Genomic DNA, 12,562 nt, shown 5'->3' with positions numbered 1-12,562 from the left:
AGGTTTTTGCTATAGGGCACGTGCGCTTTCCAGAAAGACAGAGAGAGACAGAGAGACAGAAAGTGAGAAATCACCCCTCAGGGGGGATGGCCATGCCACAATCCTTTCTCCTCCATTCTCCTCTCGGGATCTTGGGCGCATACATGCCCAGCGTGAGTTTCAGTCACCGGGTCCAGGGTGCGAACCACGGTCAACTACATGAGAGTCCAGCGACGTAACCATTATGCCAACTGCTGGTCCCAAGGTTTGTTTTTGGTAAGTTCTATAATAAGCAAGACATAAAAATGTATTTTATTGAGAAAAGAAAATCATTTTTGTCTAAATCAGAGGTTATTTAAGGTTATTTCCAGAAATAAATTTATGAAGAAAAGAAACAAGATGGAAAGAAAACAGTAGGGGAAAACATGGAAACAAAGTTAGAGGTGTGAAGATGTATTTTTGCTAAAAAGAAAAGAAAATTTCTGGAGACCAACAGATGGCATAATGGGTACAACACTGGACTCCCATGTAGTCAACCATGGTTTGAGTCCCAGACCCAACGGCTTGAAATTCACACTGGGTGCAAGTGTGTGCATGCCCAAGATCCCAAGAGAATGGAGCAGAAGGGATTGCAGCATGGCCTTCCTCCCAAGGGGTGATTTCTCACTTTCTGTCTCTCTCTCTTTCTCTGATAAGCATGCTCCTCACAGCAAAAACCTCCCTTAAAAGAAAAAAAAAAAAAAGACAATTTCTGTATAGGAAATAATTTTGTGTGGTAAATTCTTATGCTAAAATAAAATATTTGACTATTTGTGAATGGAAAGAAGATTAAAATGCTGTCTAAAGCATGTTATTGAAGGCTCAAGTTATTTGCAAGAATTTGAGAAAATATTGCAAAGACTGATAAGGATAATTTTATGAAAAATATTTTGTATATAACAAGTTGGCTAAAACTTTGAGAAAAACTTAAAAGTGCCCCTTTTTAAAGTTAAATGGGGGAGTTTGCCACTTGTGCTAAAAAAATACTTTTTTTAAAAAGTATTGCCCTCTTAGTATAAAGCAAGTATATTACACGAAGTTTTTCTTTACATCTCTTTTTAAGAACTATTTTATTTAACTTTATTTATTCATTTATTTATTTATTTTAATTTGACCAGAGAGAGACAGAGTGAGAGCGAGAGAAAGAGTGAAAGAGAGACAGAGTGAGAGCGAGGGAAAGTGAGAAAGCAAGTCATCATGTCCAGGACTCAAGACATTTTCCGGCCATGTGGGAGTCCAAAGCCCTTGACCACCACACCACCTGCTTGCCTCTTTCTTTGCATCTTGATAACTTGTCTAAGAGTGGTTTTGTTTATTCAGGTTTTGGATTACTTGGAAAAGTTAAGCTTTAAAAAGTTTAAACATTTTGGGAACCAGCAGTTAGCGTAATGGCTATGTCGCTGGACTCCCACGTAGTCGACCACGGTTCGTGTCCCGGACCCGGTGGCTTAAAACTCACGCCAGGCGCGTGTGCGTGCGTGCCCAAGATCCCGAGAGGAGAATGGAGGAGAAGGGATTGCGGCGTGACCATCCCCCCGGAGGGTGATTTCTTGCTTTCTGTCTCTATGTCTCTCTCTGTCTGTCTGGCGAGCGCACGCGCCCTACAGTGAAAATCTCTCCAAAAAAAAAAAAAAGTTTAAACATTTTTACAATATAATTTTCTATATTTGATCTAAATTATTTTTTGAGAGGTTTCTGCAATAGGGCATGCGCGCTCACCAGAAAGACAGAGACAGAGAGATAGAAAGTGAGAAATCACCCCCCAGGGGGATGGCCACGCCGCAATCCCTTCTCCTCCATTCTCCTCTAGGGATCTTGGGCACGCACGCATATGCGTCCAGAGTGAGTTTAAGCCACCAGGTCCAGGACTCGATCCGCGGTCGACTACATGGGAGTCCAGCGACATAATCATTACACCAACTGCTGGTCCTGATACTAAAATATTTTAATTATCACTTTGGTTAAATAAACAACTATCATTTCTCAGTGACCTATGATCTTGTTTTGATCAAATGCTATAAGTTTTCTGACAGTTTGACAGACTTCTTCAATATCAAATTCTAAATTAAACAGTTTTTACCTAAAACTTGATTTTTGATTTTCCAGTTAGACCCCTGAAAAACCTCAAAGGATGTATACCTCATTTCGTAGAGGCCTATATTTATATGGGAGATGCTGTCAATTAGTAAAGTAATGCTAAGTCCCATTCCAGTTTGTATTTACACAAATAAGTTATTGCTATATGTGTTCTTAAGATGATGTAAAAATTTTAAAGTTCTGATGATACTGATATGTGATCCCATCAGTCAAAATCTGGTGGTTCTCTTTAAATACTATATGCAATAGAAATAACTGAATTTTTGTCAATTACATCATTTCATGAACTGTCCATCAACTTGGCTATATTAATTTTCACTATTTTAAGTTATCCATAGTTTCAAAATAGATCCACATGGACAACACACCTGAATGCAGGTTCCTGACAAGTTGAAGATCAATCGATTTTTTTTTTTGAAGGTTTTTGCTCTAGGGCACGTGTGCTCGCCAGACAGAGACAGAGAGACAGAAAGTGAGAAATCACCCCCCAGAGGGGATGGCCACGCCGCAATCCATTCTCCTCCTGGGATCTTGGGCACGCATGCACACATGCCCGGCGTGAGTTTTAAGCCACCGGGTCCAGGACTCGAACCACAGTCAACTACATAGGAGTCCAGCAACATAGCCATTACACGTACTGCTGGTCTCAAAATCAATTGATTTTTTTTTTTTTTTGGAGAGGTTTTCGCTATAGGGCGTGTGCGCTCGCCAGACAGACAGAGAGAGACATAGAGACAGAAAGCGAGAAATCACCCCCCAGGGGGGATGGTCACGCCGCAATCCCTTCTCCTCCATTCTCCTCTCGGGATCTTGGGCACGCACGCACACACGCCTGGCGTGAGATTTAAGCCACCGGGTCCGAGACGCGAACCGCGGTCGACTACGTAGGAGTCCAGCGACATAGCCATTACGCTAACTGCTGGTTCCCCCAAGATCAATTGATTTTTGAATAAACTTGGCCTGAGAGCCACTCCCTCTGAGCCTTCCTTGCTGCTCAGATGTGGCCAAAAAGAACTTTGGCACTAGCTCCTACTCATCAGTCACCTCTCTGGTGTGGAACAACCCAACCAACAACTGGGACAAGGTCTATCCTGGAACCCAGAGATAATTGAAACATAATTATAACCATAGTTTATCATTCATCTTAAACATCATGATCCGGAGGGGAAAATGTGAAAGTTTTCAGAATCAAAATAGTCGTTTGTGTTTACCCTGATTCAACTGAGCCAGGAAAACAGTGGTGTTTCCTTGTGCTAGTATGTCTGATGATAAGAATTGTTATTTAGAGAATTCTGCTTGTATAAAACTTTAGTAAGTATGTTTGAAATATTAAGAATCTCAGGGTTGGGATCAGCAGATTGTGTAATGTTTACATCACTGGACTCCTATGTAGTCAACTGTGGCTCGAGTCCTGGACCTGGTGGCTTGAAACTTATGCCAGGTGCATGTGTATGTGCCCTAGATCCCAAGAGAACAATAGAGGAGAAGGGTTCATTGTGTGGCCATCCCTCGTGGGAAGTGATTTCTCTCTTTCTCTCTCTGTCTCTATGACAGGCACATGTGCCCTATAGCAAAAATATCTCTGGGCGGGGGGACAGAAGCTCTGTGTATAATCAACAGTGGAGAATCAAGGCACAGATTCATCACACAAGAGTAAAACCATGCCTCCACCCAAAGCAGAAGCCAACAAACACCAAGATACCTGGGAAGCTGAGCCTATCTAAGACCTAATAAAATTCCTTTTTCAATGAAAATCAGCTACCAAGTCATGACAGTTATTCAATTTTGTAGCCCTGGGCTGGCTTGGAAAATTAATGCTTTAGTTAAGATTTTTCAGTCTATAGCTTCTTACTCAGTTCTACTGAGACTGAGCACTGGACCGGTACTATGAGACTTCTCACTAGAATTCAGAGGGGTTACCAGAAGGTGTACTTAATGGAGATGAATATTTCTTTGGCTATGCTCTGTTATGTTGGTGGGGAGTTGTAGCCTACCAGCATGTACTATAAAATTTATCTAAGACTCTGTTACTCTTGGCTAATGAAACTACCAAATGTAAGTGATCTGCAGTCGTCTTTAGATTTTCTAGTAAAAGTAGTACTAGACAATGGCATCAGGTTATATTTTAGCCAAACAAGGTGGTATTTGTATGCTAATACTTCCTGTTTTTATAGACGTATATCCAGGTGGAAATAAGTGTTGAGAAAATACAGCAAGCAACTTGGCTTCAAACCACTAAGAAATACAGGAATAGGAAGACTGTTGATACTACTGTCTGGATGTTTGGTGTTCATATGATGCTTAGGATGTTCTGATTGTATCAAAGCTCATGACCCAATCATTCCATAAGGACAAAAGGTATCATGCAGAGGCCATTTGGCTTTTTCACAATAAAATACTACTGCAACAGAAATCATGGGTGCACATGACAATGGGGGGTTGGAGTAGGCCAGCTAATGGCTTTAGCAGGACTAGTTAAACCTATTAGCCATTTTGTACTTAAGGCCTCTAATGTGAACAATCTGACCAAGTGCTGAGTCTTGGGGAGATCTATTTGAGAAATGGTCAGATAAGAAACCAGGAATGGATATTTGAAGTACAACAGTAACCAAGATAATTACTTAGGGAAAAGCAATTAGCTCTGATTGCAGCAAGAGATGATTTGCACATGCTTGTATCTTGTATCCATAAATACTGAGAATGTATTGAGCTTTTCAAGACAGTTGGGTGGTGACTGCTGACTATGTATATGCAACCTGGTTGCAGAAATTAACTACCTTGTCCAGCTTCTGCCTCTCATTTCATTGACCGTGAGTAAAAGCAGACAGATTTACTGGGTCATCAAAGTCATGATGCATTTTTGTATAGAAAAGTACATCATTACTTTCCCAATGACTTAATCGTTTGCCCACACTACCACTAGATGAAGAAATAGGGCATTTTCACCCTTCCAGGAGATACCTACATGTCCCCTTCCAATTATTATTCTCTCTTGCCCAAGTCTGACCATTGTTCTGAGATCTACCACAGTAGAGGAGTTTATAGAAATGGAATATGGCAGGACCAGCAGATGGTATAATGGTTATCTCACCAGACTCCCACCTAATCAACTATAGTTCAAGTCCTGGACCTGGTAGCTTAAAACTCATGCTGGGCACATGTGCGTGCATGCCCAAAATCCCAAGAGGAGAATGGAGGAGAAGGGGTTATGGCATGGCTACTCCCCTTGGGGGTGAGTTCTCGCTTTCTGTCTCTCTGGTGAGCACACATGCCCTATAGCAAAAATCTTTCTTTAAAAAAAAATGGAATATGGTATATACTTATATCTGGTTTCTTTTGCCTACCATTATGTCTACGAGATTCATCCATTATTGTTACAGATGGCAGTTCTTTGTTTTCATTGCTGTTTTGTACCTCATTACACAAATATATCACAATTTATCTCACCATTGATAACCATTTGGAATATTTTCAGTTTGTGATTATTATAAGCAATGCTGTTATAGTCTTGTCTATATCTTTTGGTGGGCGTATGTACACATTTCTTTTGGGTATATTCCTGGGTGTGGAGTCACTGGCTTGTAGGACATGCTTTAGCAGATGCTTCTAAGCAGATTTTAAAAATGGTTATGAGGAAAGGATTCTTAATGTCATTTAACAAATGAGGAAATGGAGGTTTGAAGACCTAAAATAAATTTCCCAGTGCCACAGCTAGTAAGTGGAAGAGCTGAGAACCAATCCTACTTCTTCCCTTCATGTTCTACTGAGGATCTTGTGAGAATATCTCACAGAAGAAGGAAGCAGAAGTATGAAGGCAGCAAACGCCCACGTTTCAACCTTTTGGAGAAAACTGATGACTTGCTTTGGAATTTTCTTCAAAATATTTTTGTATACATAACCTTTAAAAAGTCTTGGAGATAGGTACAGTAAAAATGGTGAATCTCAGGCCACCAAGTGGCAAGGAGACTAAGGCAGTGGATCCCACATGGCTGACTGTGCAGTTTGAGTCCTGGACCCGGTGATTTGAAAAAGATGCAGGGCGCGTGTGGGTGCATGCCCAGAATCCTGAGAGGAAAACAGAGAAAGATTTATGGTGTGGCTATCCCCCTAAAGGGTGCTTTCTCACTTTCCCTGTCTCTCTGTCTTTCTCTGACAAGTGCACACTCTCTATAGCAAAAGCTTAGAAAAAATAAAAAGAAAAGAAAGAGAAAGAAAGAAGAAAGAAAAAGAAAGAAAGAAAGAAAGAAAGAAAGAAAGAAAGAAAGAAAGAAAGAAAGAAAGAAAGAAAGAAAGAAAGAAAGGAACAAGGAAGGAAGGAAGGAAGGAAGAAAGAAACAAGGAAGGAAGGAAGGAAGGAAGGAAGAAACAAGGAAGGAAGGAAGGAAGGAAGGAAGAAAGAAAGAATTTCTCATTTGAGAAACAAAGAAAATAAGGCTGTGGGAGTTCGTAATTGCTGAATGGTTGAGACTTCTGTCTCTTCAGGGTAAATTCAGCCAGTGTACCTCTCAGTGGAGGCCAGAGGCTTTGGCTCTGGGACTCAAATCCTTTTGTATTTGAGGCTTACCCTGTAAGAAGGTTGAAACCTCTGAGGACAGTGACTCTCTTGTATTTGGATCCCAGATAAAGTGGGGCTAGAGTGTCTACCGCTTTCTGTCTAGCAATATTTTACATCAGCCCACACCAACGCAGTAATTCTACATTTTGAGCCCTACAAAGGGGTATCTTGGAACCACTGACCAAAATGTACCACTTGGAAGAATGTTGCCAGATAGCCTTATGAATTTAGAACATCTCCCATCAAAAATTGGCAGGCCTACTCACACCTGCAAGACTGGCATAAGTTTCTCCTTCCTCTACCAATGGGCTATTTCCCCATGAGCTTTCTAAAAGCCTTTGGCCTCTGCAACATCTAAAAATGAGCAAATATAAGTGCTCCTTGAGAAGACTTTTGCTAAAAATATTCAGTGTAATTAAAACATGGCATTTGAATTAACTAAATCTCTGCTCCCTTGCCCCTCCCCTTTGCCCTGGGAACCTGCTTATTTTCATTCTGGAGTTGTTATCTGTTGGCTTCAGTCAGCTTTCCAGTGACCTTTGAATAGGGCATAAGGGATTCAGGATTCCCTATTTATTGGGGCATTTCAGTTATTCCTCCATAGCTATTCTCTGAAGGTGGCAAAAAATCAATGCCCTCTCCAGGACAGGCAGCAGAAAACCATCCCAGGATGAAGCTGAATTCTGAAATAGCCAGGACAATTGGAACAATAATCAGGCTTGACGAAGAAACTCTTGGAAGGATCCCTCAGTGAGCTTGCGCATCTGGAGGAGAGGGAGCAGATGGCTTCCTCGCCTGGCTAGGCGTTTGCTCAGCCTTTTTATCTTTGGGAATCATAAAGAAGCTGCAACTTATTGCAGGGGTTTCTAAAGAAATTAGAGTAACCTCTCATAGGAAGGTGGAGCATAAAGCTCTGTAATATCCAAAAGGACGGCTTTCATTAGTAGTTTGTTATGAGGGCCGGAACTGTATTCTGTGGTTTCCAGGGATTAGGGGGGTGGGGAGGCTGAGCAGCTGCTGGTCATGATGGATCTGTATAAAAGGAAAGAAAGCAGTAAGAGGTTTAGTTTATCTGAGGGCTGGATGCCCAGTGCAATTCTGCCACGGCACACCCCGGGGAAGGTGAAGTCATTGTCCCCTGAAAGGCCCAAACAGGGCATGCTGGAGCTGAGAACAGACATCCCTGAAAGGACCAGCTCTCACTGTGGGGCCGTTAAAGGCAAAGGCAGCACCGCAGCTAGTGAGATGTCGTCTTTCCTTTCACAGCAGTGTACACCGCTAGAGTCTAGGGTTAGTAATGGGAGAAGGAACCCCAAGAGGGGAATCTTGGACTTCTTGCTAACTGACACATGGCGATAGAAGAAATGGGACTTGGTATCATAAATCTGGGGCACTGCTTGCACTGACTACAGGTGAGTGTTTACAATGCTGGGAGTATTATCCTTTTCCCTAGTAAGTACCACAGAATTTACTCTGAAAATTCTGAAGTTCGTCTTCAGGCCCCAAAAGACTAATTTGCTTGCAACTTGATCAGCTCTCTAAGCTCAAAACATAGCGTGTCAGGGACCAGCAGTTAGCGTAATGGCTATGTCGCTGGACTCCCATGTAGTCGACCACGGTTCGAGTCCCGGACCCGGTGGCTTAAACTCATGCCGGGCGCGTGTCCATGCATGCCCAGGATCCTGAGAGGAGAACAGAGGAGAAGGGATTGCAGCATGGCCATTCCCCCCAGGGCGTGATTTCTCGCTTTCTGTCTCCCTGTCTCTCTCTGTCTTTCTGGCAAGCACCCACGACCTATAGCAAAAAAAAAAAAAAAAAAAAAAACAAACAGACAAAAAAAAAAACTCCAAAAAAAAAAAAAAAGATGTGTCACATGTGTTGTAGAAGATGAAAATCTAGGTAGGCTGACCATTTGGGCATCAGATGATTCTGATAAAAGACCTAGTGATTTTACAAACTTTCAAAGATCACTGGGAACCTGCTGATTTGAAAGGAATGCAAAGAAAACTCAACTTTCCACCTTTTCCTTCCACTGGAGAAATTACTCTAAAGTCTTGCTTTTCTGAGTACCTTTTAGCAGCACCAGCATCACCTGAGAGTTTGTTAGAACTTCAGCTCTTGGGACCAGCAGATGGCATAATGGTTACGACACTGGACACCCATGTAGTCGACAGCAGTTCATGGGGGTGGGGGGGAATGGCAGCAGGTGGCATGGTGGTTGAGGGCTCTGGACTACCATATGGCTGACCATGGTTCAAGTCCCACACCTGGTGGCTTGCTTTCTCACTTTCCCTCTCTCCCTTGCTCTGTCTCTCTCTGGTCAAATTAAAATAAATAAAGTTGAATAAAATAATTATTTAAAGAAAAAACAAAAACAAAAACTCACACCGGGCATGTGTGCATGAGTAACCAAGATCCCAAGAGGAGAATGGAGGAGAAGGGAATGAGGCACGGCCATACTTCCTGGAAGGATGATTTCTCACTTTCTGCCTGTCTCTCTCTCTCTCTCTCTCTCTCTCTCGTGAGTGCACGCACCCTATAGCAAAAATCTCTCAAAAAAAGTTTACAGATTTCAAGTCCCAACTTCAAATCTATGCTTTCCTAAGATCTTCATGTTAATTCTGTGCACACTGGAATTGCTCTAGACAAAGCAATAGGCATGCCTGAAGGTGCTGCCAGGTTGCACAGGGTCCCCAGTCCTAGACCCAAGGAGGTCCCCTGAGACATATTTCCCCTGATATGGAAAGACTGGCATTTCACCTGTACCAGAGAGAACGGCAGCTCTTCCTGCATGGAAGGTAAGTCAAGAGAGAAGAAATAACTCCCAGAGCCCACCATCGCCCATCTGTGAAATAGCAGATTCTGTAGGGCTGCTCACAGGCTAGCAGAAAGCCTTAACAGCCGAGACTGTGGTGGCACCGACTTTGTCACCACCCAGGTTTGCTCACTTGGTCTGGAGTGGTAGGCCCACTCTCGGCAGTCCCCGGAGTCGTCCAGTGCCTGTGCGTGCTTTCTCTTCTTGGTTGGAGGCAATGAGGCTCTAAAACCACAAACCAAAATGAAGGTTAGGATTATTCTTCAATCTCAAAGTTGCTTTTCATCAAATCTTTCCCAGGTCTCCGCACACTGCTCTCCTAAGTCTCATTCTAATCAGCTAAGGTTCCTTGAACCCTACATGTCAGAAACATAGGTTTCCTTTATCCAGTGTGTCTGAGATTCATCTAAAAAACTGACCTTTTCAAAGGAAAGTCTCACTGAGGCAGAGAAAATAGACTTAAAATATAGATGTACATTTTGCACCTAAGAATTCTTTTACACATGGAGTTTTACCACAATTTCTGACTTTTATTCTTCCTGCTACTTTCTAGATTAAGGAGGAATAAAAAGGAGGAAAGGAAGAGAGGAAGGAAGAAAGAAGAATATTAGTTAATGCTTAATTGACAGATTTTTCCCAGCGCTCATTCACCCATTCCCTCGAGTAGTCTAGCTCAGGCTGCGCACGCAAACAGTCCTCCGTGCATTACCCAGAATTCCCCTGTACACTTCTGACATTTTTAGCTTTTTGCTGAATGAGGACCTTAGGCTCAGTAGGTTTTTAATTAAAAGGTTGTCTAAGCCAAGAACACTGGGGCCTTGCAATGTCCTGTTTCTGTGTGTCTCAACACTGCCACCTCCTGGGCGGGATTCCGCCGTCCTTCCACGTCAGTGCCGGGGGTGGGGAGGGAGCAGGCTGCTCCGAGGCTCTCCGCGGAGCTTTCGCAGAACTACACGTCTTGCTCCGTACCTGTGGCTGTGGCACAGAGGCTGCTGGGGGTTAGAACAGCTCCCCAGATGGGAGAACACAGATTGGTGCAGCGGGGCGGCGGGATGACTGGTGTTCGGATAGCAGTTGTGAAAGCTGCTCTGGGTTTGGCCGGAGTTGCTCTTTCCCAGAGTGCTCAGGGGTGGGTGTGCAGGCAACATCCCGGGAACAGCTGCGGGGTGGAGAAGAGTGGCCAGAGTCCTCCCAGCTGTGGGCCTCGGGGTCCGGCAGCATGCACCTGCGGGAAGGCAAGAGCAGGACGTGCCTCTTTGTCACCACCCAGTGTCTAGGAAGAGTAAGGGCAAGGTTTGCAGAAGGGGACCACCACACTCACCTTTGATCTGTGGAGGAGAGCATGGGTCTGATGCAGAATAGGGTGGGGTATCTGGGAGCTGGCGTTGCCTGAGGAGTAGAGACATGCATTTCTCTTTTGTTTCACTCTATTCTGTATTTTTGTCACAAGAGACAGCCCTCAGTGTACAGTGCCCACAGTGACAGTTGCAGAGTGAGGGCTCAGCCATGCCCAGTAACAGGACATGGTTAAGTGAGCGGACTTTGAACCCCAGCTTGTCCATTTCCTAGCTGTGTATCTGTAAGCAAGTACTTAACCCCTCCGAGCCTCCGTTTCCTTACCTACAAAACAGAAATTACGGGACCAGTAGTTAGCGTGATGGCTATGTCGCTGGACTCCCATGTAGTCGACTGCAGTTCGAGTCTCGGACCCAGTGGTTTAAACTCACGCCGGGCGAGTGTGCATGCGTGCCCAAGGTCCCAAGAGGAGAATGGAGGAGAAGGGATTGCGGTGTGGCCATCCCCCCTGGGGAATGATTTCTCGCTTTCTGTCTCTCTCTCTGGCGAGTATAGCGAAAACCTCTCCAAAAAAAAAAAAACAGAAATTATCATTACTTCTATCTTACAACATCGTTGTAAGAATTAAGTAAGATAATGACAGAAAGCCCATAACGTAATGCCCCAAACATTGTGGATGTGCAATAAAGCGTAATATGATTATTCTTAATATTCTTAATGTACTTAGACCAGAGCGAGATAGTGGTTCATACTGTTTGGGCTAAGATCATGTAAAATGTCGTTAAAGCTATGGTTTTTCTCTCTGTGCCCTGAGGTGTATCACAAAGGTCTTAGAAGCATTTCAGGAGTTTTATGAAAGAAAAAGTTTAAATACCTAGGAAAGAAAATTATTCCTATTTTGTTTTATGTATTGAGATGCAACTTAAATTTTACTTAAAGAATACTCTACAGGGACCAGCAGATGGTGTAACGGTTACATTACCGGAGTTCCACGTAGCTGACCGAAGTGCAAGTCCTGGACCTGGTGGTTTAAGCTCACACCAGGTGTATGTGTGTACATGCCCAAAATCCTGAGAGAAGAATGAAGGAAAAGGGATTGCAGTGTGGCCATCCCCCCAGAGGGTGATTTCTCACTTTCTGTCTTTCTCTGGCCAGCGTACGCATCCTATAGCAAAAATATCTCTGTTAAAAAAATACTTAAAAAGTGTGAAAATCTTTTTTTTTAATTTTTTTTGAGAGATTTCTTTTTTCTTTTTTTTTTTTGTTATAGGGCACAGAATTTCTTAAACAGGAGTGAACAATGAAAGAACCGACATGTTCAGAAACCTCTAACATTGGAACCAGCAGTTGGCATACTGGCTATGATACTGGACTCCCATGTAGTCGACCACAGTTCGAGTCCCAGACCCAGTGACATAAAACTCATCCCAGGTGTATATGCATGTGTACCCAGTGGAGGAGAAGGGATTGTACCGTGACCATCCCCCTGGGGGACTTTCTGTCTCTCTGGTGAGCACACATGCCCTATATCAAAAATATCTCAAAAAAAAAAAAAATATATATATATATATCCATAGTCTTTCTGGCTTGAAGAACCAGAAACAGAGTTTGGGGCAAACACAGCTACTGAAAAGTAAGAGGGAATCTTAGGAAAGAGATACACAGAGAAGGACGCCCAGATTCTAAATGTAAGTCTGTCCAGGTCTTTTGTGACTCCTGAGTCATCCGTGTGGGGGTGCTGACTGCACACCAACCAAAGGATAAAAGGACTGGCCTGAAAT

The 12,562-nt window shown here is 43.2% G+C and overlaps 1 protein-coding gene across 1 annotated transcript in view; it reads right to left on the bottom strand.

The window, feature by feature from the left end:
* Positions 1-12,562, bottom strand: part of MYRFL (myelin regulatory factor like) — a 109,911-nt gene that overhangs the window by 79,627 nt on the left and 17,722 nt on the right. The window contains exons 3-5 of the mRNA XM_006146200.1: positions 10,807-10,874; positions 10,455-10,710; positions 9,619-9,710 (exon numbers count right to left, since the gene is read on the bottom strand). Of these exons, the coding sequence (XP_006146262.1) occupies positions 9,619-9,710; positions 10,455-10,710; positions 10,807-10,874 (416 nt within the window). The remainder of the gene's footprint in view (positions 1-9,618; positions 9,711-10,454; positions 10,711-10,806; positions 10,875-12,562) is intronic.

Source organism: Tupaia chinensis, unplaced genomic scaffold (assembly GCF_000334495.1).
Source record: "Tupaia chinensis unplaced genomic scaffold, TupChi_1.0 Scaffold000168_1, whole genome shotgun sequence".
Classification (NCBI taxonomy): domain Eukaryota; kingdom Metazoa; phylum Chordata; class Mammalia; order Scandentia; family Tupaiidae; genus Tupaia; species Tupaia belangeri.
This window is presented reverse-complemented; position numbering and strand designations above follow the sequence as displayed.